Source organism: Pan troglodytes, chromosome 15 (genome assembly GCF_028858775.2).
Source record: "Pan troglodytes isolate AG18354 chromosome 15, NHGRI_mPanTro3-v2.0_pri, whole genome shotgun sequence".
NCBI classification, from domain to species: Eukaryota; Metazoa; Chordata; class Mammalia; order Primates; family Hominidae; genus Pan; species Pan troglodytes.
Window position 1 is genome coordinate 73,473,113 of NC_072413.2, and position 27,678 is coordinate 73,500,790.

At 45.1% G+C, this 27,678-nt stretch overlaps 1 protein-coding gene across 1 annotated transcript; it reads left to right on the forward strand.

The window, feature by feature from the left end:
• Nucleotides 1–903: 903 nt before the first annotated feature.
• Nucleotides 904–26,406, forward strand: BATF (basic leucine zipper ATF-like transcription factor). Its single transcript, XM_001160120.7, has 3 exons — nt 904–1,841; nt 4,183–4,287; nt 25,876–26,406. Exons 1-3 carry the CDS (start codon nt 1,779–1,781, stop codon nt 26,083–26,085), a joined length of 378 nt encoding a protein of 125 aa, XP_001160120.1. The 5' UTR covers nt 904–1,778; the 3' UTR covers nt 26,086–26,406.
• Nucleotides 26,407–27,678: the final 1,272 nt, after the last annotated feature.

Consider the following 27,678-nt stretch of genomic DNA (forward strand, 5'->3'; position numbering starts at 1 on the left):
TGGAAGGGGAAACCCTCCATGGGCTCACTGTGTCTTTCAGAATGAAAGCTAAAATCCTGATGGTGGCCTCCAAGGCCCTCCCTGACCAGGCCATTACCTCATTGACCTCATCGCCTGCCACTTTTGCTGCCTCTGATATCCAACTACCTGGCCCCCCTGCTCTTTTTCCAATACTCAAGCACACTTCCACCTCAGGTCCTGGAATGTCCTTCCCTGAGACACTCACCATTCACTCCCTCTCTTTCTTCGAATCTCTGCTCAGGTATCCCCTCTTTGGGCAAGGCCCTTCTGACCACCCAGAATTCCCTAACCTCCAACCCTGCTTTATTTTCCTCCATAGGAAAGGAATTTTGTCTTGCTTAATTTAACCTTAGGACAATATTGTCTTAGTCTAGAAATTCAGCTCATGGATACAAAAATCCTCTAGGAGCCGTAACTTCCTGTCAATCCTAAAATTTAATAAGGCAAATGTTTGGCTTCGAGCCATACTGGGAATAAGGTAAGGCCTTTTGAAAAAGCCACGATGCCCAGGTGAGGGTTGAATTGATCACTGAGAACTCCACAAATGCGCTCATGGCAAGGCTGGGACTACCCTACACTTACCCTCTCGGTCATTTACTTCAAAGTCTGCGGGGCATTCTAATCCGCGTTGTCATTTGCTTTGTGCCACATTCCTAAGAGGTAGGCAGGGCAGGTTTTATCATCCTCTGTTTACAGATGAAGATAATGAAGGTCACATAGCTCAAGTGAGCTACCCAGGGCCACAGACATACAAAGTGGTAGAACCAGAATTTAAATCTTGGTTGGTCTGACTCCAAGTGTAGTATTTGTTTCACTTTTTCTTTCTTTCTTTCTTTCTTTTTTTTTTTCTTTAACTGTTTCTCCATTCTGGGTTCTGACCAGGTGACCTTGAATCATAAAGATTCAGGGCCTGTCTTGAGCTGCTCAATATGGAAGGCATCTTTTCTCTAAAGAGTGTGAGCTCCCTGCCAAGCAGCACAGGCGCTTAATAGGCTTTCAGAGCAGCAATTCTAGAACCTCCCTTGTGGCTTTCTGATCTCCCACAGCCCTTGTGTTTGATGGTCAGGAAAGGAGAATACCCTTGGATCGTTTTATCTCCAGACCACCCCGAGGCTGGCTGGACTTAAGGGGTGAGGAAAGACAAGATGGGTGAGCAGCTGCTTTCGGCTGAAAACCAGAAAGAAATCCCAGTGTTTTTGCTTTATTTTGGTTTAAAAATCAAGTTGTGTGACAATGGAAACATTTTCCTGGTTGTCCTCTCCTCTCTGCCCATGTTGACAGAAGACGGACTTGCTAATTCTGGCTGGGGTTTTTCCCTGCCTGGGCTGTTTTTCTCTTTTATCTTCATCAATTGAAGAGGGCTGCTGTGTCTTTCAAACTGTCGGAAGGTATCTGTATTTTTTTTTCTTTCACATAATTCTGTAGGTCTTTTCCCAGATATGTATTTTTCTCTCTAACTTCTAACTCGCTGAAGTTTCCGCCCATGTGACTTCCAGCGTGAGTTACCAGAAACCACAAGAGAGAGAGAGAGCGTGCAAGCCCCAAAGCGAGCGACATGTCCCTTTGGGGAGCAGTCCCTCTGCACCCCAGAGTGAGGAGGACGCAGGGGTCAGAGGTGGCTACAGGGCAGGCAGAGGAGGCACCTGTAGGGGGTGGTGGGCTGGTGGCCCAGGAGAAGTCAGGAAGGGAGCCCAGCTGGTGACAAGAGAGCCCAGAGGTGCCTGGGGCTGAGTGTGAGAGCCCGGAAGATTTCAGCCATGCCTCACAGCTCCGACAGCAGTGACTCCAGCTTCAGCCGCTCTCCTCCCCCTGGCAAACAGGTAGAGTCCTCCTTTTTCTCTCTCCTACCTTCTGATTCTCCTGGGGGATGGAAAGAGAGCCAGGCTTCCTTGTCCTGCCCAGGGAGCTGAGGATGGAGGAAGTGGCTCATGGCACGGGCACTCTGTTAGACTTAGGACATGGAATTTGCTACTAAGCTGTGCATATTGGCAGAGATCCTCATCCTTCCACCCATTCTGCCAAAGCCCCTTTTTCTCTCCATTTTCCAAGGCTGCCTATCACCTCTGCCTCACTGGGGTTGCCACCCTAAAAAGCTTTCTAGGAAGCAAAGAGGAGGATGAACATCAAAGAATGCAGAGAAAAGAGTCTACTGTTCTCCAAGGCTGTAGAAAAGTGAGAGGAGTTTTCAAGTGGGCCGCTGGCATGCACAGCTCAAATCCTAGATATGCGGTTTCCCAGGAGACAGCCAATAGGGAAGGGGAGAAAAGGGGTTAGGGAAAAGTTAAAAAAAAAAAAAAAAAAAGAAGAAGAAGAGGAAGAAGGAGGAGGAGGAGGAGAAACCCAGGCTAGCATAGAAGGATCTCTCTACTGGGGCACTGCCTCTGTTGCTAGCACAGCCAGCAAGGAGAGATGCTAGAGGTCCAGCCAATATCTCTTTGCTTGTGGCTTCTGGATAGGAGCAAGGAAATGAATGTGGAGGTGGCTCTGGAAATTTGTTGGAAGACATTTGCTGGTAGTTCATCTTAGCTCTGGGGAAACCAGAGAGACTGAGATAGGGATTGTGGGAGCATTTGGAGTCTAGATTGTGACTTCCAAGTCCAAAGGTTTTAGCTTGAGGATTACCAAAAAAGGAGTGCCCTGCCCATCTCACAGCTTCTAGGGTTTTGTTCTGCACCACACTCTTGACATCCCTTGCTGTAGGAAGCCCTCCTCTTTCTCATCCGACATGTATCCGTGGGTTAAAATTTTCTCAACCTTCATAGTTTAAAAACTTCATTCTTTCCTTAGCACAGATATCCACAAGGGTTTTCAAAATGCTGCAGCCAAAATAAAAGTATATAAATATTGAACAGGGCGTATATCCTAAGCCTCTAGTAACGGAGCAGCAGGCTGGGATGAGTCTGGGTGGAGACCTCTAGAAGGCACAGAATCCAGTCCGCTGCTCAAGATGGTGTCAGAGTGGCTCTGACTGCCTGGAAGTTTGCACTTTTCTTAGGAAGGAAATTACTCATGGCTTCCATGGTAACCTGCTGCCCCATCCCCCTTAGAGGAAGAGCACTTCCTTCCTATCTATGCCAATGACCTCCTACCACAAAGGCCTGAAAGTATTGGACATGTTGGTGAGCCCAGTACTTAGTGATCCCAGAGCTTTGCCCTTGGATCTGTGCCCCTCTAGCCTGTGGGAGATGTGGAAGGGAACAGGGCATGAGTTGCCAAGACTCCTACACCTACACTGCAGCATCTGGGAGAGAACTGGAGCTAACCTCTCTGCCCAGGCACAGGACATGCCTGTCTCTGGGTGTAATTAGAGAACACCCAAAGATCCCCTTATCCTACCAAGCACCCATCTACTGCCCACCACAGCCAGGTCACCTCCACCATTAACGTTCTTTTTGGCATTGATGTGCCAGGCATTGTGCTGGGGCCATGGAGAATGTCACAGTGGCTGAGCACAACGGAAGGAAAGAGGAGGCAGATCTGGGATGCACCCTCAGCTCAGAAATGCAGCAGAAGACCACATGGGGTGCAGAGTAGCTAGCGGGGAAGGGTCTTGGAAAGCCATTGGGCTCAGCACCAGAAGATGTAGCACTCTCAGATGACCAGGAGTCCTTGGGCACACTCTTAGAGCCTCAGTTTCCTCACATATAAAATGGAAATGATGATATCAACTTCACAGCATTGGGGAATTAAACAAGAGCACCTCTGAAAGAACACTTGCACAGAGGTTGGCATATAGTAGGCACTCAACAAAGTCTGAAAAAAAGAAAACAGCTAAAAGAACAGCAAGAAGAGCCTAAAGGCCAAAAAGTGAGAGGGCGAGGGTGGAGCAGCCCTACAGAGGAGAGGTGATAAAACACACTTCATCGCCTTAACCATTTTTTTTTTTTTTTTGGCCAAATACAGCTCTATTGAGTCCTCAAGTTCTCTTGTCTTTTTCCTGTAGCTATTGGTCAAAAAAGTCAGAGACCTGGGAATGTGTAAGCAGGCATGGAGAAGAGCTCTCCTTCGGGTGCAGGCTTTTGGTAAATAGAGGGATGGAGGGTTCATGCAGAGACGAAGGCATGGAAGGATGGCTGGACGGATACCACACACCACCAGAGCCTGCTTTCACTCAGAAGGGAGATGCAGACCCATGTAATCCTCCCCGTCTCTGCTTCCCAGGACTCATCTGATGATGTGAGAAGAGTTCAGAGGAGGGAGAAAAATCGTATTGCCGCCCAGAAGAGCCGACAGAGGCAGACACAGAAGGCCGACACCCTGCACCTGGTAAGTGTTCAGATCAATCTTCATCCTCGTGAGCTTTAGGCTTTGCCCTCCGCCATCTGGGAACCCTTGGACCATAGCTTTGATTCTGCTTGCGTGGGGATGTGTATATGGGGTGGGTTAGTGGAGGATGAGGGCCGTGGGGTGAGGTAGGGAAGGGAAGCTGTCGTGAGAGTGCTTTAAGAAGGCTCTGTAGTCTGGGCATGGTGGCTCACACCTGTAATCCCAGCATTTTGGGAGGCCAAGGCGGGTGGGTCACCTGAGGTCAGGAGTTCGAGACCAGCCTGGCCAACATGGCGAAACCTCGTCTCTACTAAAAATACAAAAAATTAGCCAGGCATGGTGGTGCATGCCTGTAGTCCCAGCTACTTGGGAGGCTGAGGCAGGAGAATCACTTGAACAGGCAGAGGTTGCAGTGAGCCGAGATCGCGCCATTGCATTCAAACCTGGGTGATAGGAGTGAAACTTCATCTCAAAAAAAAAAAAAAAAAAAATAGAAGGCTCTGTAGCAGGGAATGGGCCAGGAGGCTGAACAGAGAAATGGGCCTTTCTACCCCAGGAGGGCTCAAGGGGTGGGAGAAGGCAGAGCTGTATTGGGAAAGAATTTAGAAGATATCAAGTGCTTTGGGGACGGCCCATTGTCTCGCAGTGCAAGGACCATACATAGTCGCATCCCTTGGCAGAGACCCAAATGCCCCTGCATTTGACACAAGGAAATTCACAGGGCGCTGTACCAGATTCCTCTTTTCAGAGCATTATTAAAGTCTTATTTTGAAATTTCTGTCTTTAATGGTATCCCAAGGGGTCTATGAAAGATGCAATTTCAAGTGCCCTTATCTGGGATGATCACCATCCTAGTTGAGTTGCCTCTAGTCCCAAATTTTTCTAGAGAAAGCTTTTACCTCTGTCTTGAGTGGTCCAGGGGCCTTGAGCAGTGCTGAACTGCAGTTCCGCCAGTGGCCAAGGCCCTAGATGGTGTTTCTAGGTTCTGGCTGTGCCCCTTATAAAGTACTGCTTCCTCCCCATTGCTCATACCTTACCACCTTACCTCTCTTCACTCTGCCCCCAGTATGGTTCTTGTTCAACCAACTCTTCACTAGTTCCTTTCTCTCCATCCCCTCATCCCCTTCCCTAGCAACTCTACCTTCCTGCCCTTCCTCCAGAAACATTCCCTTACCTCTAATAGCCTAGCAATTCCTTTCCATGGAAAAAGTGCAGTTGGCACCAAAAATCAATAAGCTTGTATTTATTTGGAAGATTAGCATGATAATCAGCCAGTTAGAATGGCTGTGTTAACCGTATCAAGAATAAGTAAGTAAGATGTAGTTTTAGGGGAAATAATGCATCTTTCAGCTTTACAAGGAAACAGAGCAGACTGCACCAACAGCTCTGATTGGGTGCTTGGGTTTTATTTGAAATGTATTCAGCTTACACTCCATTGCACACTAACATTAAATTCACAGCTATTTGTTAACTTTTTGGAAAGAATGAATGAACAGAAAGTCTGTACTAACTGTGCTCAACAGTCTGAATGTCAAGTTTTTGGTGGCCCTGCTGCTTGTATGTTCTCCATGATTTCACTGTGTCCCCACATTCTGGTTTACCACCTTAAGCTTGAACATCTATGATCCTTACCTCTTTCTCTATCAGAGTCTGATTCTGATTCAGTATTCTTTAGGGCAAGCAAACAGACCAATCAAAATTTAAAAGGATAAAATCTTCCTTGTGTACAAGTAGACAATGTCCTCAGACTGGCAAACTGCTGTAAGCTTTTTAAGTGTGTACCTGTTTTCTTAAGTGGAATGTAAGTATAGTTCGGCAGCTCAGCAGTCAGAACAGGGATTGCATCCCAGCCCTGCTGCCTACTATCTGTGTGACAGAGACGTTCTTGGCCTCCCTTGGGCTTGGTTTCCTTATCTAGAAAATGGAAAATGACAATAACTACCCTATACAGATCGTACATTTAAAGAGCCCAACACAATGCCTGTCATTCATAAATACTCAAAAATTTAAGTATAATAAGAGTGATAATAATTATCATAAGAAGCAAGATAATCACAAATTATACACACATTATATATATATGAAAACATATATACATTTTGTGTATATTTAATCACAGAAGCTCAGGGTTGAAAGGTTTCTTAAAGGCTAGAAAGTTTAGACGTAAGTCTGATGCTTCAGACTTCTCTGCAACACCTCCAGCCAATGGTCCCATTGTATGCCTGGTCACTTTTAGGGCTGGAGATCTTCCTCTCTCCTAATTTATGAACAGAAGAGTCTTCCCTATGTTAAGCTGCACCCCTGTCTCCCTGTAAATTCAACTCATTGGTCTTCATCCAAACCCTTGGGGACGTATTAATGAGGGTGACACAGATGTCTCTTTGCTGCGGCAAGGCTTTCAGCACTGAATCAGCTCTCTCCCTCTCCAAGACAAATGTCAGAGCCCAAAGAGTCAGCTCATCTAATTATACAAGTCATGTGACATTAGGGTAATCTCTAGAGCTTGAGGGTCCACAGAGCCCCAAGTCATATAGTCAACATATCCATAGCCACACCCCAGCCTCAGTCTCTAGAATGTTCCAATCTTCCCCACATCTGAACACAGATTCCTCCTCCACTGCTTTCTTTTGAGCACCACAGCATCGTCTTTACCTTTTGCCCAATGAGTGGGTCACAGCAGAGTTGATGCAGCAAGCCTGCGGACTGCTGCCAATGCAACTTATGTTTCTTGGCTTCAGGTAAAAGCTTTTGGCAGCAACGTGTTCAATCTGCCCTACATCAAATTAGCTGTGGTTTGACATCTTCCTTTCCTCCGAGATGACAATCACCTATCTTCTCCATCCATTATCCTCTTAATTATGTCTGAGATTCAGGTGAAAAGTCTTCTGGTTTACCACCAGTGTCAGGGCTCAGTGTGTGGTTTGCCCTTGACTCCTTTCCATGCTTGGCTCCACATGCTGGGGTTGTTCTCTGGCCCTCAGACATGGCCATAGGCCTCGCCTACCAGTGCTTTACAGATGAGGGTTTGGGAGCTACTGAGAGTACCATATCAAAAAAGGACCACATTCCTATTAGGGTTCTAGCCTCATATATACTGGGATGTTTTCTTAGTTTCAACTGCTGTCACTATTATCAACCTTAAAATACTGAAACAATTATCTTGTTCCTCTAGTGAGAGTGTGGGATGCTTACTATTCGACATTTTCAGCATCTATCCTATAAATGGCTGGCACCAAGACACTGTACATCGATTGCTTTAAAAATTGACAGAGTAGGGAGAGAGCCTCTTTTTATGATTGTGTTATAAATCCCTGGCCTTGACTATCTCTGACATAAAATGGATCGGTGATTCCTTTCGTAATTGTGACATCAACAAACAATCTAATTCTGTTTTAATTCTCCTTTTGTTGAGCATCTCACACAAGCACCCTGCACACTTAGTTCCTTTTCTCCTGCGGACAACTGTAGGGTTCATTGTATATAGTACAGATGTTGATTAAAAAAGAGAAAGGCATAACTTGACCAGTTAGTTTCTAAAAGATATCAATAGCTAATAAGTGGATCTAAGATAATCAGCTGAAAAATTATTTGAAATAATAAGAGAATGCAGTCAGCTTCTAAAATTAAAACAAAATGGAATAACGTTCCTATATGCAAAACATAACCAATTAGGAAATTAATGGAAGGAAAGATCCTGTTTATAATACCAATGACAACAACAAATGGAAGGAAGGAATAATTTAACAAAAATTATGAAGAGTATCCTAAATGATTTTTAAAAGATTCAAATAATTGGAAAGATATACCTTATGTAAAGTTAGCAATTTTCCTTAAGTTAATTGATAAATTTAATGAGATCCCAATAAAAAACCCAATAGGGTTTTCTGGGATTTGGGCAAGAACTAGATTAGCTATTCTAAGTTTCCAGTGAAAAAAAATCATATGACAATTGCCAGGAAAATTCTAAAGAAGAAGTATAATGAAAAAAGATTAACTGACCAACATATTAAAGTGAAACACAAATACAGAAATCAAAACAATGTGGAAAAGACAGAACATTGAACAGGATAGAATACGGAAACAGACCCAAAAACAAATTCAGATTTTAAGACCCAAATACATATTTCAACTCCTAGGACACAAGTATAAATACAAAATGGGCTGGGCATGGTGGCTCACGCCTGTAATCCTAGCACTTTGGGAGGCCAAGGTGGGCAGATCACTTGAAGTCAGGAGTTCGAGACCAGCCTGGCCAACATGGTAAATGTTAAATTTTTTTAAAAAACGAAGCTAAAGAAACTTGAAAAGACAAATAACCATTAAAAATTTATCTTGGAATAAGGAATTATTTTCTAAATAAAACATAAAACCCTGAAGCCATAAAGGAAAAGATTGATATACATTACTTTTATTCATAAAAAGTAAAAGTTTCTTTATAGATCAAAATACCGTATGCAAAATCAAAGGCAAATGACAAGCTGAGGAAAAATATCTGTAATACATATGACCAAAAAAGGTATGTTTACTTACTATATGAGACAGCTGTTATGAATAGGAGATGATTAACAACCCAAAAGAAAAATGAACAATGGGCCGGGCGCGGCGGCTCACGCCTTAATCCCAGCAATTTGGGAGGCCGAGGCAGGCGGATCATGAAGTCAGGAGATCGAGACCATCCTGGCTAACACGGTGAAACCCCGTCTCTACTAAAAATACAAAAAATTAGCTGGGCGTGGTGGCGGGTGCCTGTAGTCCCAGCTACTTGAGAGGCTGAGGCAGGAGAATGGCGTGAACCCGGGAGGCGGAGCTTGCAGTGAGCCAAGATCGCGCCACTGCACTCCAGCCTGGGAGACAGAGCGAGACTCCGTCAAAAAAAAAAAAAAAAAAAAAAAAAAAAAAAAAAAAAGTAAAGAAAAATGAACAGTGACTATGAATAGGCAATTTACAGAAAAGAGAAATAAGTGGCAAATAAATGTGTGAAAAGATGGTAGACCTTATTTAGTTAGGAAAATGCCAATTAAAGCAGCAGTGAGGCAGGCAAAGATGAAACATGTTGTTGATACACGATGTTGCCAAGGTAATGGAGAAGCAGGCACCATCACACACAGCTAGTAGTAGAGCCTGCATAACCCTGGTAGAAGGCAATTTGCCCACGTCCATTCAAATTATAGGTGCACATACCCTGCGACTCAGCAATTTGACATCCAGGAGTGTATTCACAAACAAATCCACACATCATACAATTCCGTACATGTAAAGATAATCATTGCTGCATTGTTTCTTATAGGAAAGACTGAACATAAGCTAAAAAAAATCCACCAATAAGGGATTCAATAAATTATTGTCCATTCTGTGGAATATTGCAGATATGTTAAAATAATGAGTTACATCTGAATGTGCTAATCTGGAAGGATTATCATTTCTGTACTTTTAAGTTAAAAAGGTATAAATATAGTCCATAGTTTGCTACCATTCGTTTTTTGTTTTTTTTTTTTTTTTTTTTTTTTTTTTTTTTTGAGACGGAGTCTCGCTCTGTCGCCCAGGCTGGAGTGCAGTGGCGCGATCTCGGCTCACTGCAAGCTCCGCCTCCCGGGTTCACGCCATTCTCCTGCCTCAGCCTCCCGAGTAGCTGGGACTACAGGCGCCCGCTACCACGCCCGGCTAATTTTTTGTATTTTTAGTAGAGACGGGGTTTCACCGTGTTAGCCAGGATGGTCTCGATCTCCTGACCTCGTGATCCGCCCGCCTCGGCCTCCCAAAGTGCTGGGATTACAGGCGTGAGCCACCGCGCCCGGCCTACCATTCGTTTTTTAATTTAATGTTTTATTTATTTATTTATTTATTATTTTTAGAGACAGGGTCTCACTATGTTGCCCAGGCTGGTCTCGAACTCCTGAGCTCAAGTGATCTGCCCTGCCCACCTTGGCCTCCCAAAGTGCTGGGATTACAGGCGTGAGCAACAGCACCCAGCCCCTTCTGTGTTTTTAATAAAAAGAAAAACGTACATATATGCATAAGTATAAATGCAAACATTTTCAAATAGATTATAAAAAATTGTTAATGATATTTATTTCTGAAAAGTAGGACTAAAGATCTAAAGCAAGAGGGAGATACTTTGCATTCTTTACCTTTTACACAGTTTGGGATTTTTTATCACATGCTTTTATCTTTATAATATAGATATCAAAATTCTCAACATTGATCATTACCACACATGCATTAGGAGGATTTCTTTTCTAATTTTGACATCAAACATTGAATAATCTTCCATCATGACATGGAAGAGTATTCAATCTTGACGTTATCTTTTGAACATCATACATAAATATCTCAGCCCTTGGGAGAACCAACTGTAAGTTGGGATTTGAGTGACTCTAAGGTCCACAGTACTATATGATAAAAGATGGCAAATCCGTTTCCCTTGTGTAGCCATCTTGGTTGGTTGGTCATGGCTATCTGGTGCCGTACAGCTGGAAGGATTTCAAGTCAAAGACCAGGATCAGTGGAAAAGAGAGCTGAGGTCAATTAAGAAGCTTTTTATTCATGAAAAGGCTAAAATCAGTGGAGTTGCCGGGAGCAGTGGCAAATAGCAGCGTTAGCCCTGAGCCGAGCTGTTGACAAGTCATATCTGGCCTGGTGGATGGAGCTGAAAGCAAGTGAGAGTAACAGCCAAGTTTGAAAGCTTGAGATTTAGGTACTGTCTTAGATGGAAGTGGGCCAGGTGCTTGCCTGGGGCTGCCTCCTGAAGGAGTCTCACACCAGTATAAGAAAAAAGAGAGGTTTACAGGTTCCAGGGATGTGCTTTGTCATATATGACAGAAAAGTCATGAGTATAAATTATGCATTAAATGAAGCTTTGAGCTAACACTGTGAGAAATACGGTATTTACAATTGGAGAAAAATTGAGTAATGGAGGAAAAGATGTTTGGGTAGCACTATTGTTCTTGGCCTTCTGAGGAGGCAGAGAAGGATGCTTACAGTCCTATTTTACTCCTGGAATTCTTTTGCTCTCTCTGGGAGACCATGCCATAATGTTTGTTGGCACAGATAAGTCACAGGTCAGGAATGTTCAGGCTAGTTCCACCCTTAAAAAGTTCAATGTAGAATCAGTGAACCATCTATGGAAAGAGATGCGACCCTTCTGTCTCCATTGCTATGAATTTCTTTTAAGAAAAAACCATGTTAATTGAACAAACGACTATGTATTAACCACTGTGCCTCAAGTGCTCTCCCTGCAGCATCTCATTTAATCTGCATAAAAGCTGTATTTTATAGTTCCTTGCATTAAGTAACTTGATGGAGATGACACAGCTTGTGACTAGGTCTGTCTGACTTCAGAACCCATTTTCCTAACCATTAAGTTTTACTGCCTCTTTCTTCAACCTCTGATGAAGATGTATTCATCTTCCCTAACCTATATTTTCCTTGAATCTCTTCATGAATTAATTTTTTCGTCTTTTAAGCAATATCCTCCAAAATCTACACTATCCCCCAGCCATCATCAGGCGTGATCAAGAAAGTAAAGACATGTTTACTTTCAATACAGTATATCAATTGTACAATTGATATCATATATGTCATATATATCATGATATCAATATATATAGATAGGTACTATATATAGATAGATACAATTGGTATATCAAATGATACAATATATCAATTGAAATCTTTTTTGAGAAGTCTGTGTAGCAATAAATGTTAACATCTTTCACAGGAATTACCTTTGACACAACAGAGTTTGAAGAAAAAATAATTTACAAAGATGCTTAGTTCATCATTATCTGTGAATAGTAAATACTTTAACAATGCTATAAAACTTGACAGGTGGCTTACAACAGAAGATGAAGCATATTATGATACATTCATACAATAAAAAATTTATGCTGGTACTAAAAATGATTGTGTAGATCTGTATTTATCAACATAGAAAGATGTCAGTGATACAGCATTAAGTGAAAAGGGCAAATTACAAACAGCATGCAGAGTATAACCCTTTCACCTAAAATTTGTGGGTTTTGGGCATGGTTGCATGCATAAAGAGATATCTGGAAGGATATTCTCCAAAATGCTAATAGCAGTTATGAGTGGTTGAGTTTGGGTAGTTCATCTTATTCTTGGTACTTTTCTCTCTTTTTTATTATAATGAATGTGTGCCATTTTAAAAATCAGAATTTTAAAAATTAGGCTATTTTCATTTGGGGAGGGAAAACACATCAAGGCAATCCACCACCCCTAACTGCTTGTCTTACCGATGACGGGTCGGCGTGGCTAAGTTTGGGAGGCATATTGGAAATTGGGAGTCCAGCTCCATGCTGGTGTTGACGCTGTAAAGAATGACTGTTTGGGAGGCCAAGGTGGGCGGATCATGAGGTCAGGAGATTGAGACCATCCTGGCCAACACAGTGAAACCCTGTCTCTACTAAAAATGCAAAAAATAAGCCAGGCGTGGTGGCTGGCGCCTGTAGTCCCAGCTACTCAGGAGGTTGAGGTAGGAGAATGGCATGAACCTGGGAAGCGGAACTTGCAGTGAGCTGAGATCACACCATTGCACTCCAGCCAAGGCAACAGAGTGAGACTCCGTCTCAAAAAAAAAAAAAAAAAAATGACTGTCTGTCTACATAGGATGATGGTCCTAGGTCACAAACTGACAGCTGCCTGTTCAGCAGATGTCTTGATGGAGCTATTCTCAGCAGCACCCAGACTTCCTTCTCTTGATCAGAATGGGAGAGTCTCCCCAGAGTGCCCTTGCGCAAGCTTCTCAGAGGTTTTCTTATTCCCCTCTTTTGAACTTAGTCTAGTCCCCTGCTTCCTAGGAGGGGTGGGTTGGGTCCACAGTATAAAGGCCCCTTCAGATCGTGGGATATCTGTAGAGGGTTCCACTACGGGTTCACATGATGGCTTGTGGAGGGAATAACAATCATAATAGTCATACTACCTTGTTGATAAAATTTCAGAATTAAGTGGGAACTCAGAGATCTTCTAGGGTGACTTGCCACATTTCCAATGAGGAAACTGATGACGCCCAAGAACCCAAACCTCTTGCCTTCCCACCAGTCTGCTTTTGTTTCATGCCACTTTGCTGAACAGAGCTTTACTAGGCAGGTGTTTACATAAGGCCTATTGCAAAGGTGGGCCAAGAAGCAGGCCATTAACCAGAACACTTGAACTGCCTAGACACTCATCAGCTCCAGAACATACGGCTATACAAGAGACCAGAAAGAGAGTGAGTCCAAACTTGACAGGGGCTGAAGTGTAAATGTTTCTTTGTTTAAAGAGATTTTAAAGTTGTAATCCAAAATTAGAAAGGGCAGTGACATATTGGGGAAAATATTTGCATCAAATTAAAGAAATGAAGGTTTAATATTTATGCTACAAAAAGAAACTCTTATAAAGCAAAACATCAGGACTCCAATAGACAAGTGGGCAGAGGCAATGAACAGAAAGCTTACATAATATTTTTCCTACCAAAATGAAAATACCCTAATTTCCTATTCTGATTATGAAAATGATACACACTAAGGCAGGGTTTCTCAACCCCAGTGGAATTGACACTTCGAGTCCGATAATTCTTTGTTGTTGGGGATTGTCCTGTGCCTTGTAAAATGTAAAATTTACCCACAAGATGCCAGTAGAACACCCCCTCAGCCTGCTTAGTTTGATAACCAAAAATATTTCCAGAACTTGCTAAATGTCCCTGGAAAGGCAAAATCAGTCCTAGTTGAGAACGCTACACTAAGGAGACAAACACATGGAAAGTTGTTCTTTCTCCTTAATACTTGACAAACTGTAACATTAACATGAAATTAAGAAGACTTCATAAAGCTAATTGGCAACAAGTAAATTACTTAAAATTATAACACCTAAATGCCAGGGAGGTTGTAGTGAAATGGATAGAAGCATTCGCTAGTGGTGACATTATATATTTGACATGACCCCTTTTCAGTAATACTTCTCAGGACTGGGAAGATTGAATGCCTCCTTTGCCTCATTCATTTCATTCCTAGGAATTTCTCCAAGGAAATCACTGAACAGAGACAAAACCCAGTGTGCATCAAGATGTTCACCTCAGCATTATTTTTAATAGTGACAATTTGTTAGCAACCAAGATGTCCAGCATTAGACCACTTTAAGTAAATTGTGGATAATCCATTTGATGATGTAGTCATTAAAAATTATGTTGACTATGTAGATGTGACAAAGTTATGACAGAAAGCAAAATACAAATTGTATGTGTACTATGATTGAAATTTTGTAAAAATAAGTATGCATGTTTGTTCAAAAGGATGAGATGGCCAAGTGGGATGGTTCATGCCTGTAATCACAATACATAGGGAGGCCAAGGCAGGAGGATGACTTGAGACCAAGCTGGGCAACAGAGTGAGATCCTGTCTCTACAAAATATAAAAATAAAAATAAAAATAATTAGCCAGGCGTGGTAGCTTGCACCCAGCTACTTTGGAGGCTGAGGTGGGAAGATCACTTGAGCCCAGGAGGTTGAGGCTGAAGTGAGCCCTGATTACATCACTGCACTCTGGACTGGGTAATAGAGTGAGACCCTGTGTCAACAAAAAGGATGAGATCTCAATATGTGTAAATGAAAACAGCTGTATTAAGGGAGTAGGATAATGGGCGTTTTTAACTTTTAAAAAATATCTTTAATGTAGTTATACTGTATTTTTTTATTTTTAAAGAAACAGAAGAAAATGGCCAAATAGAGAGCTGAAGGAACTCTGGAGGACATCAAGTACAAAGAGAGAATATTACTGAGCTCGAATTTGGGGATCAGGTTTTGGTAGGAGATCTTATAATTTATACCCCAAACAGGAATACTTCGAGAGTGGAAGATGGAACTTGTAAATATTACACCAGGAAAACAGGTGTCCCAGTAAATGTCTGGTCACCCTAGACAGGGAAACCAAGAAAGATGACATGAAGCTCTTATGAAAACTCAGAAGAAGTGATAAATTTCAGAGTCAAGCAGAGGGGACTGGATTCCTATGACCAAAATGTGATTTCCTGCAACTGAGGACCCTGTAACTAAAAAAGGGTACTCAGCTGGCATAAGAATATGTCTTATCATTAAGAGAGTAGGGTGACACCGAAAATTATAAAGCAAAGGCCATATTATCAGTACTAGAGCTGAGATCAGCAGAAGTGATTCATCTACTCAACAAATATTTATCAGCCAGGTACAGTTCGTTCTAGGTACTGAGAATATTGCAGGGACAGGACAGACAGAGTCTCTGATTTCACGAACCTTACAGTCAGTTGGAAGTCAGGCTGGAAAACAAATAAACACACTAATCACATGACATGTAAAGTGCTTCAAAGAAGATGAAATCATGCAATGTGGAAAGTGTCTAAGGGACGGGATTGGGGCAGCGATCAGGGGAGGCCTTCCTGAGGCCCTGGAGTTTGAGATCAAAGGTGAATCAAAGAGGAGACTGGAAAGATCTGGGGAGAGGGTGATCTCAGCCTAGAGAGCCTTGAGGCCAAGCTGCGAGGCCAGGCAAAGGTCAGAAAGGTGCCTGGTAAGGTGGAGACCAAGTTCAAGACCATAAGGGACTGAGGAGGAACTCAGTAATAATGGCAATTGCGGGGCTGAGCACAGTGGCTCACACCTGTAATCCCAGCACTTTGGGAGGCCGAGTTGGTTGGATCATTTGAGGCCAGGAGTTCGAGACCAGCCTGAGCAACACAGCGAAACCCCATCTCTACAAAAAAAAATTTTTTTTTAATATCCAGGCATGCACCTATGGTCCCACCTACTTGGGAGGCTGAGGCGGGAGATTTGCTTAAGTCCAAGAGGTTGAGGTTGCAGTGAGTTGTGATAGCACCACTGCACTCCAGCCTGGGCAACAGGGCAAGATCCTGTCTTTAAAATAAAATAAAATAAAATAAAATAAAGGCAATTGTGCTGCTAGGAGCAGGAACTGGATGGGGCATGTGGTGGGGACCCAACTAATTCAAACCCTGCCTGGGGGGATTTCTCTGAACCTAAACTCTGATCATAAGTTGAGAAGCAATAGCACCTCACTAGGCTGTTTGACAGTTTAATTGAGAGGGCAAATGTAAGAACAAAGCAATATTGTCATTTTTTTTACACTGTTCCTTTGTTTAATGCAGACAGCCTGCCCTTTTCCTAGAAATCAATCAGATATATTATCCTACATGAACACACACGTTCTTCTTTCTGGTTGCTTATAAACTCTTTAAGGATATCAGTAGTTTCAGGGGCTTGGCCTTTCACAACTAGGCAAGTCTCCTTTGTTGGGTATGAATGGAGAGAGGGTCAAATTTGAACTAGGGAAATGGCACGACGAAGTTCTTAAAGTGGTTGTAATTCTGCCACTCCCACCCTGTTGGTTCAGTTTGGGGAATAAACAGAGGTTTGACCTAGGCCTTTTGAAAAAATGAATCTCTTGGATTCATTTGGAAGTATCCCAGATTTACAAAGTAGAAGCTATTAAAGTGTTTGAGTGGTGTGTTAATCACTCTCTAGGAATTCTCATGGACATCACAGATTTACTCAGCTGACCCTTCTTCATAGGCACATCTCAGATTTTGGAAAATTATTCCAGATTATAAGTTGGCAGTCAAGCAACGTGATTTGATCGAACACTTACTCTATGGCAGGCACTGTCCTTGTCACTGAGAACAAAACAGTGAAGACAACAATAGCTCCTGCCCTCACAGAGCTCAACAATGTAAATGGTAAGGAAACGGTTAAAGTTATAATTAATGAAACATGAATAGATCCCTGAGCTCTTGCCTTTCCATTATATGAATGAACTGTGCTGGACTATTTAAAATTGTTTCCACCAATTTAAGAATATAATAGTAGTGTGCTTAAATGGACATTTTGTTTTAGAAATTTTTTTAACTAGAAATAGTCTCCCAACTCTTTAAATTTTTTAATATTATACTATAAATGATAAAATAAAATACATATTTAATAAAATGAAAATATGTAAAAATATAAACTCTTTAAGGATATCAGTAGTTTCAGGGGCTTGGCCTTTCACAACTGGGCAAGTCTCACAAATTTAATTTGTTTGTTAACAAACAAATTTAATAAAATCAAACACTATATAGTTATGTCATATTTTTATTATTTTGAGATAAGGTTTCACTCTTTTCTCAGGCTGGAGTGCAGTGGTGTGATCATGGCTGACTGCAGCCTCTACCTCCCAGGCACAAATGATCCTCCCACCTTGGCCTCCCAAATAGCTGGGACTACAGGTGTGTGCCACTATGCCTGGCTAACTTTTAAATTTTTTGTAAAGATTGGGTATCACTATGTTGCCCAGGCTGGTCTCAAACTTCCAGGCTCAAATGACCCTCCTGCCAAAGAAGCCTCCCAAAGTGCTAGGATTACAGCAACTGCACCTGGCCTTATGTTATTATTAAAAGGAATCCACTATGAACATGATTTTTTGCCCATTTGGCTCACTTAGGAAGCATTTTTAAAGTCTTGATGCCTGCAACCACTCCAGAACAATTAAATTGGAACCTCTGGGGGTCTGGCATCCAGGAATCCAGACTGTTTAAGGCTCTCCGGGTGCTGGCAGTGTGCACAGCCAGGGTTGAGAATCAGAAGCAGTACATTTGCAGCCTATCAGGTCTGTACCTGAATATGTGGAGTGAGTAGAATGTGTGGAGTGAGCAGAATGTGTGGAGTGAGTGTGGGGCAATTGTGTGGGTAAGTACACAGATACTCTGTCACAGACAGTGGCCTGATGGCTTAAAACAAAACAAACGGCCAGGTGCGGTGGCTCACGCCTGTAATCCCAACACTTTGGGAGCCCAAGGCGGGTGGATCACGAGGTCAGGAGATCGAGACCATCCTGGCTAACAAGGTGAAACCCTGTCTCTACTAAAAATACAAAAAATTAGCCTGGCATGGTGGCGGGTGCCCGTAGTCCCAGCTACTAGGGAGGCTGAGGCAGGAGAATGGCATGAACCCGGGAGGCGGAGCTTGCAGTGAGCCGAGATCGTGCCACTGCACTCCAGCCTGGGCGACAGAGTGAGACACGGTCTCAAAAAACAAACAAACAAACAAACTATTCAAACCCTTGCTTTGATGGCAGTTATTATTTGTTTTGTTGTTTGGTTTTGAACATTGATAATCTTGCTAGTGGTAACCTTTGTAACTCGAAGCATCAGTATCAGCCAAGATTGCATGCATTCAGAGACAAGTGAGAGACCAGCCATCAAATGAGGAATCAACAAATCATGGCCTACTTTTCTCATGTAACAAGAAGTTCAAAAGTGGAGAGACCAGGCTACAGCAAGGAAGAACCAAGCTCCTTCTCTCTAAGCAGCCATCCTCAGTATGAGGCTTTCATTCTCTAGGCTGTGAGATGGGTGCCGAGCCTCTCGGCATCAGTCTATGTTGAAGGAAGGAAGCCTTTTTCCTTATGAGCAGGCTGTGCCTTTTTGGTAGGAAGGGAAGCTCTGCCTTCACCTCCCTCCCGCCCATCAGGTACTTCTGCTTACGTATCTTTGGTCAGAATTCTGTCACATGGCTACCCCTAGCTACAAGGTAAGGTAAGCTGGAATTTTTTTTTTTTTTTTTTTTTTTTAGCAATTCTGTTCCCAGTCTTTCTAGAGGAAGGCAAGGCAGAAGGGGTTTGGGATGGACGCTGAATGAACCAAACTATAGTTTTTTTCACATTTGAGGGCAATGAAATCATAGTCTTGAAAACCAAGGACCAGGCGATAGCCTTTTCACCCTGTGACTAGACAGGTCCCTGAGGGCACGGCTGATGTGGCCAATCTTCTGTAAATGCAAAGGTGCTTATGGCCCTAGAGCTTCAGCTCTAAGACATGAAAGTGAAGGTTCCTCCAGAATCACACACGTGCATTATTCAGCGCAAAGATCTGTGGTTTGGTGATTCTTCTTCTCCTTTCATAAGGTGAGAGGCAGCAGTTGGGGTGAATTTCCCCAGGAATGGTGGGAGATGTGGGCCTAGATCCTCCCGCTGCTTGGGAAGAGTCCTACTTTTCAGCTGGAAGCCTGCTCCAGGAATGGCGGGTTCCACCCTCTGCATGTGACGTACAGGGGCTGGTAACTGATGGAGCCTGAACATATATCTGGGTGTGAGGGATAAGCTTCGAACGCCACTTAAGTGTGGGTGGGAGCCAAAAGGTCACCCTGCCAATACATGATTGCATGTCCTGTTGAGGAGAAAATACACAGGGACTATTTTCACCCTTCTGGAAATTGTGATTAGAAAATGCAAGGAGAAGGCCAAGACACTAAACTGGAGCTGGTAGGGAGGAAGCCTCAGCCCTGCTCAGGGTGCCTGGAGAGTCCCCACCAGGGCCCAGCTAGGAAATGCCAGCCTTGTCCTTGGTCTTCATCCCTAATGGCTCCCGGCGGGTGAGGGAACTGCCTGGGGATTCCCCATAGTTGAAGCGCTCTGTGAGTGACCCCCTCCTAAGCCCCTCCAGTAGGGGATTTCCCAGAATGTTCCCACGCCCCCAGGAAGCCTCTTCCTTAGCCACCCCCAAGCTGCTTGCGGTTCATGGTAGAGGTAGGTGGCATCAAATGACCCCACAGGTGAGGGATTTGCCTGAGGTGGGAAAAGAGGGAAGATAAAATTGGAAAGCCACCGGGGCTGAGGAATTATCTCATAGGAGAGAACTGTCAAACAGTATAACGTTTAAACAGACTTTAAAGGCAAGAAAGGATGGAGGGCACAGACTCTGAAGCCAGAGTGCCTCAATTCAAGTACCGGTGCTGCAACTTCCAAGCTGCGTGATCTTGAGCCAGTGACTTAACTTCTCTGTTCCTCAGTTTTTCCTCTTCTGTAAAACGGAGATAATATTTTCTACCACACAAGTTTGTTGAAAATATCAAATGTAATGATAACCATAAAATACTTAAAAGAGTGATTGGCACACGGAAGTATTCAATAAATGTTAGTTATTGGCCAGGCATGGATGATTCACGCCTGACATCCCAGAACTTTGGGAGGCTGAGGCAGGCGGATCACTTGAGGTCAGAAGTTCAAAACCAGCCTGGCCAACATGGTGAAACCCCGTCTCTACTAGAAATACAAAAAGTTAGCCAAGTGTATTGGCGGGCACCTGTAACCCCAGCTACCCGGAAGGCTGAGGTGGGGAGAATTGCTTGAACCAGGGAGGCAGAGGTTGCGGTGAGCTAAGATTGCACCACTGCACTCCCAGTCTGGGCAACAGAGAGAGACTCTGTCTCAAAAATTAAATAAACAAATAAATGATAGTTAAGTTAAGCTAGGCTATTTTTTAAAAAAAATTTGGTTTCTATCCACCTTTCTCGTACAAATTGAGCCAGGTTACACCTTAGACCTATTAGATCAGAATCAGGCATCAGGATTGCTAAAGCTCCCCAGGGGACCCCAGTGTGTGGATGAGGTTGAGAATCATTGTTTTGGTCCAGTCTTTCCATTTTAAAGTGAGGCAACTGGAGCTGAATAGGGAAATTGAGTCACTGAGGATCACCCAGCCAGGACCAGGGCCCAAGTTCCTATTCCCATTTACCGCTGATGGAGCTCACCGTGGTCATGAGTTCAGGACCTGGCTCTGTGTCTGGAGGAAGGTCTGGCCTCGAGTCAGCCCTTGTCCAGAATATCTGGCCAGGTGACCCCCTCTCCATGCAGCCCAGGAGGCAGATGGTCAGCTCTATGATTGGAAGAATGTGAGTGACTCAGGGATCTTGTGTTGTGTTGTGTTGTGTGTGGGTCACCAAAACCGAGACCCAGCTTTCTCCTGGGAGACAACAGGGTAGCCAAGGACTTGTTTTTTGTTTTGTTTTGTTTTGTTTTTTGAGACAGAGTCTTGCTAGGTTGCCCAGGCTGAACTACAATGGTGCAATCTTGGCTCACTGCAACTTCTGCCTCCCAGGTTCAAGTGATTCTCCTGCCTCAGCCTCCGGAGTTGCTGGGACTACAGGCATGCGCCACCACGCCCCGCTAATTTTTTGTAGAGACAGGGCTTCACCATGCTGGCCAGGCTGGTCTTGAATTCCTGACCTCAAGTGATCTGCCCACCTCAGCCTCCCAAAGTGCTGGGATTACAGGCGTGAGCCACAGCACCTGGCCAACTTTCTAGTGTTCTCGGGAGACCTTTGCCCACTCAAGTCTCCAGTCTCTCAGGGGAAGCAGTCAGTGTGAGAGAAGGAACACAGGGCCCCGAGCCAAGCCCTGCTCTGCGCCTCCCTGGCGGGCAATGAGTCTTTGCATCAAACACTCAAAGTTTCTGAACTTCTGAGAAAACAAGTGTCTTGAGGTGAATCCTATAGCACAGCTGTCACCAGCCTGTGGTCATTTTGGAGGGTATGTGGCTAGGTTTGTCCCAGGGTCTCAGTTGTCCTCATCTGTAGAGTGGGGATAATAACAGCTGACCTTCCCTATCCCACACAGAGCGTTATTGTGAGGAGTCTGATGGACCTGGATGAATTCTGAATAGGAGAAAGATGGGTACATGGATGCCCAAATGCAGGCTCACCCCCACCCCTCTCAGTAGCAGAAGACATGCATATGGGAGAAGCTGCATTTCCTCCCAGCCTCACTGTGCTCTAGGTGTCCAGCCCTCATTGTTAGGGGATGTCACTGTTGTACCTCTGGATAAACAGCTGCTCTCATGCCACCTTTGCCAGTTGTCCCTTCAGTTGGGCGAGCCCTTTCCAGGGCATGACTGCCCCAAGGAGGGCCAGAGGGGACTGGGCAATAGCAGGGACATGGAGGGACGAGGCCCCAGATCAGCCACTTCCTCCTGCAAGGGAAGTCAAACCCTTTCTCTCACAAGTGTCAGGCTGGCTGCACGGTCCCTGGGCTGGCAGGGCGGGTTTCTTGGGGGCCCTAGCAGGAAACACTCTTGCTTCCCAAGGTAAAGACAAGTTTCTTATCACTGGCAGTGGTTTTCTGGTTAGAGGCAGCAGGCAGCGGTTACAAACTTTGCCTAGAGCTCTGGGATCTGCAAGCCAGGGAGGGGGAGGCAGACGACAGAGCTAGAGTGAGCTCAGCAGAGCTTGCTTAGGGAGGAAGGACCCGCTGTCACTTCCCGAAAGCTGGGCCAGCCTCTAGGCGGGGAGAAGGTCAGAGCGGCCCTCCCTTCTGCCTCGGGGTTTGCCCAGGCTCTTCAGAGCACAGAATTTACAGTAAATGTTGTCACCAGTGGAAACTCTCAGAGGGGGCGAAGAAAAGGGCTAGAGGAAGGAGCCAGGACTCCCGGCCCCCAGTTCCCGTCTTACCAACACCCCCTAGTCTCATTGTGTTGCTTTATCTTACCTTTCGGTAAAGAGGGGATGCCCTCCTTCTGGGATGTGCCAGGAAATACCCAAATGGTAAAATGAATGAGCCAGCCACACCTTGCAGAAGGCAGGGCTGTGACTCCATCATCGTGGCTCTTGATAACTCCTCTGCCCCGTTTTAGAGGGGCTTCCTTTGTACTGACCTTGGCACACTTTCTAGCTCAGAGCCCCATTCAAGAAATGCCAGGTTGAGGCTGAGCATGCTTGTATCTGTCCTTCACAGATGATGGAACCTGGCTTGATGAGCAAGGCCACGGTTGGTATATGCTTCTCTGCCATTTAAAAAGAACCCCCCCAGGATGTGGGGTTTAAGATGATTGACAGTATAACCGATTGACCTCATTAGCCTACAGCTCATGCCCCTGATGGATTCGTTAGGGCAAATTTTATTTTATTATTTTATTTTATTTTTTGAGAGAGGACCTCACTCCATCAGTGAGGCTGGAGTGCAGTGGCATGATCATGGCTCACTGCAGCCTCCAACCCCTGGTGCTCCATAGCTAATTTTCTTTTATTTTTATTATTGTAGATACTGGGTCTCAATAATGTTGCACAGGCTGGTCTTAAACTCCTGGGCTCTCAGGAGGTAGAGGTTGCAGTGAGCTGAGATCGCACCATTGCACTCCAGCCTGGGAGACAGAGCAAGACTGCCTCAAAAAAAAAGAAACCCAAAAAACCAAAATACTTCTGGGCTCAAGCGATCCTCTCACCTCAGCCTCCCAAAGTGCTGGGATTACAGGTGTGAGCCACTGCACCCAGCCTATTTAGGGCAAATTTTAAATGTCAAGTTATCTTACATCTACTCACCACCCACCCTATTTTTGAGTTACCTTCTTCATTCCAGCAGATGATGTCATAAGTCTGTCAGTCAACAAACATCTGAGTTCATACTATGTGCCAGGCATTGAGCCAGGCATTAACAAATAGGCATTTAATAAGTGCTTGAATAATTAAAACAAATTTAAAATAATATTTAACTAGTGCTTTCCAACTTGCCTGATCATTAGAATGACCTGTGGCACTAGTTAAAAATCCAAATTTCACTCCCTAGTAGTCTAGTGGCTAGGATTTAAAAAATAAAATTATTATTATGTTTTTAATTCAGCTCTGCAGCCAGACATGGTGGCTCACGCCTGTAATCCCAGCACTTTGGGAGGCCGAGGTGGGCAGATCCCCTGAGGTCAGGAGTTCAAGACCAGCCTGGCCAACATGGTGAAACCCCGTCTCTACTAAAAATACAAAAACTAGCCAGGCGTGGTGGTGCCTGCCTGTAATCCCAGCAACTCGGGAGGTTGAGGCAGGAGAATTGCTTGAACCTGGGAGGCAGAGGTTGCAGTGAGCCAAGATCACACTACTGCACTCCAGCCTGGAGGACAGAGTGAGACTGTCTCAGGAAAAAAAAAAAAAAAAAAAAAAAAATTCAGATCTGCAGACTTCACTCCGCAAATCCCAAAACCACTGATTCACATTCCTAGATTTTAGGATGGGCCTGAAATTCTATTCTTAACAAGCCTTCAAATTAATTCTCATGATATGGCAAGTTTGGGAAATACTGACCTAATCCAAATAGATTTAGAAAGGTAAGACCTGGTCTCCAAATATCAGGTTGCCTTTTGAACTGAAATTTTTTTTTTTTATTTGCATCTCCAGTGATATTTGCCTTTCCTCTGTGGTTACCAATGCTTAGCAGAGAAAGTCTGTTTGGTTGAGTCGAATAATGTAAACCTTAAAATTATACCGGAATTGCGATCTCCTGGGCTTTCTGAGGATGGGATTGCTTTTCCGTAAATGCTAATTACCAGATTGCAATTGTTGATTAATTAATGATGTGATCAGAAATCAGCACTTCTTAGCAGGCATTTTTCTGATTAGCATGTATTTGATGGTTCCCCCAAGCAACAGGGAAAAGAGTTTCCAGAAAAAAGAGAAGCTCACAGGCTTGGGACACCCCCAAAGTACCGTCAGAATGCTTTCTGGTAGGCCAGACAGGGTGGAACAAAACGTTGTAGCAGACTTTGACCACTTAGTATTTATTTATTTCATTTTTATTTTTATTTTTATTTTTGAGATGGAGTATTGCTTTGTCACCCAGGCTGGAGTGCAGTGGCATGATCTTGGCTCACTGCAGCCTCTGCCTCCTGGGTTTCAGCAATTCTTTTCCCCGAGCCTCCCGGGTAGCTGGGATTACAGGCGTGCACCACCACGCCCGGTTAATTTTTTTTTTTTTTTTTTTGTATTTTTAGAGACAGGGTTTCATCATGTTGGCCAGGCTGGTCTCGAACTCCTGACTTCAGGTGATCCACTCACCTCCGCCTCCCAAAATGCTAGGATTACAGGCATGAGCCACCGCACCTGGCCCCATTTACTATTTATAAAGACCCTGAGCATTCTAGAATCTGGGTGCAGTAGACAAGTATCCAGTGACTTTATTTGTAAGACGAAATGCAGACACCGGGAGCTTTTGGAAAACACGTGGCATAACACAGTGGAAAAGAGTGAAACTGGTGTAAGACGTTCTCACAAACGACTTTCCATTTCCTTAGGCTCTGGCCTGCCAGCTGCTTTCCCTTGCTGTATTCCCGCCACCTCCCACCCACACACCCTCACAGAGACCCCTACATGCATACACGCAGAGGAACACACTCACACACACCCCTCTATCAGGTTGAACCATGTGAAATTGCTTTTTTGGGGGTGGGGGAGAGATGTAGTCTTGCTGTGTTGCCCAGGCTGGAGTGCAGTGGCTCAATCTCGGCTCACTGCAACCTGTGCCTCCCTGGTTCAAGCAATGCTCCTGTTTCAGCCTCCTGAGTAGCTGGGACTACAGGCGCACTGCCACACCCAGCTAATTTCTGTTTTTGTATTTTAGTAGAGACAGGGTTTTGCCACGTTGCCCAGGCTGGTCTCAAACTCCCCACCTCAGGCAATCCGCCCGCCTCGGCCTCCTAAAGGGCTAGGATTACAGGGGTAAGCCACCGCGCCTGGCCTGAAATTGCTATTCTTATAGGTCACAACAGACAAATATCAGCAGCTTCACCTGGTTCAACCTCATATCTATGTGTACACATGCACACCCACCCATGTGCTTACGTAAACGCGCCCATACACACCTACAAACATATATACACTTGTGCACACATTCACACGTGCAGGAAAATTCTCTGGTGCCCTTCTCCATGGCTGTGCTAGTGAACAACTAATCTGGCCCCTCCTGTGTCCCTCCGCACCCCACCCACCTTGCCTCCTTCCCAGACACTAACCTCCGGTGCTGATCCCCACCCCTACAGGAGAGCGAAGACCTGGAGAAACAGAACGCGGCTCTACGCAAGGAGATCAAGCAGCTCACGGAGGAACTGAAGTACTTCACGTCGGTGCTGAACAGCCACGAGCCCCTGTGCTCGGTGCTGGCCGCCAGCACGCCCTCGCCCCCCGAGGTGGTGTACAGCGCCCACGCATTCCACCAACCTCATGTCAGCTCCCCGCGCTTCCAGCCCTGAGCTTCCGATGCGGGGAGAGCAGAGCCTCGGGAGGGGCACACAGACTGTGGCAGAGCTGTGCCCATCCCGCAGAGGCCCCTGTCCACCTGGAGACCCGGAGACAGAGGCCTGGACAAGGAGTGAACACGGGAACTGTCACGACTGGAAGGGCGTGAGGCCTCCCAGCAGTGCCGCAGCGTTTCGAGGGGCGTGTGCTGGACCCCACCACTGTGGGTTGCAGGCCCAATGCAGAAGAGTATTAAGAAAGATGCTCAAGTCCCATGGCACAGAGCAAGGCGGGCAGGGAACGGTTATTTTTCTAAATAAATGCTTTAAAAGAAACCAGTCTGACAAGGCAGTTTCTCTCTTTCACCCTGTCCCTTGACACTCTAAATTCTGCGATGTTGGGACCTTCTTTGTTTTTTGGACTCTAGTACCCTCAAAGAGCTCTAGGGACTCCGCTAACAGCTCCTCTTTTCCATGGTTTATTGATGTACTTGGGAAGCTTTCAATTCCTTCCTCTAGGTGTCTCCTTCTCCTTCTCCTCCTTCTCCTTCTCCTCCTTCTCCTTCTCCTCCTTCTCCTTCTCCTCCTCCTCCTCCTTTCTCCTCCTCCTCCTCTTCTCCCCCTTCTCCTCCTCCTCCTCCTTCTTCTTGACAGAATTTCTCAGATCTTGGCTCAGGCTGGAGTGCAGTGGTACGATCTCCGCTCACTGCAACCTGCGACTCCCAGGTTCAAGAGACCCTCTTGCTTCAGCCTCCCTAGCAGCTGAGACTACAGGCACGCACCACTATGCCCAGCTAATTTTTTTATTTTTAGTAGAGACAAGGTTTCACCATGTTGGTCAGGCTGGTCTCGAACTCCTGGCCTGAAGTGATCCACCCGCCTGGGCCTCCAAAGTGCTGGGATTACAGGCATGAGTCACCATGCCCAGCCTAGGTGTCTTCTGGATTGCCCTCCCATGCTCCCCTCACTGTGACCTCCCACCTTCCATTCTTCACTGCTTTCTAGACCATGAGCAGGTTGTCCCCTAGTCCGGGAGAAGGCCCAGTGCAGGATGGCCTCACCTGGTGAGGTGGTAAGTCAGGTTGACCTTCTCGTCTCCCACTCATGACTCCACTCACCCAGCCAACTGGCTCCATCCTGACAGCCAAGTCTCCGGGTGCTGCAACCAGGCCCTGTGCCAGGCTGCCCTTCACATGGAAGGCGGTGTCTTCCTAATGCTCTCAAGGGGCAACATGCAGCTTGGGTCCACAGGGACTTCTCTGCCAGTGGTGTACGTGTCCTGCTGAAGACTCCACCTCCCTAAGAAGGCAGTGATACAGAGCACAGGACTTGTCCTGTCCCTGCAGGGCTCTGTAGGCTGCCATTTGAGCACTTTGAGGGCTCAGGGAACACAGGATCATCTTCAGTTTGGCAGAGCCTGAAACCAGCATGCTCCACCCCCCTGCTCTTCAGAGATCCCCAGGCCAAGTGCCTGCTGGCCTGCCTGACACAGCCTTACCCACACCACTGCCCACGAGCAAAGGCTGCAGCAGGGCCTGGCCACACACAACCCCTGCTGAGCCAGCTGGAGACAAAAGCAACAGAGATCATTGTGCCAGGCACCCATCT

Bases quoted from the DNA above. Each gene is read 5' to 3' on its own strand.
- BATF (XM_001160120.7), top strand. From the start codon at position 1,779: ATGCCTCACAGCTCCGACAGCAGTGACTCCAGCTTCAGCCGCTCTCCT. The intron at 1,842-4,182 runs GTAGAGTCCTCC...TCTGCTTCCCAG, and splicing joins CTCCTCCCCCTGGCAAACAG to GACTCATCTGATGATGTGAG. The intron at 4,288-25,875 runs GTAAGTGTTCAG...CCACCCCTACAG, and splicing joins AGGCCGACACCCTGCACCTG to GAGAGCGAAGACCTGGAGAA.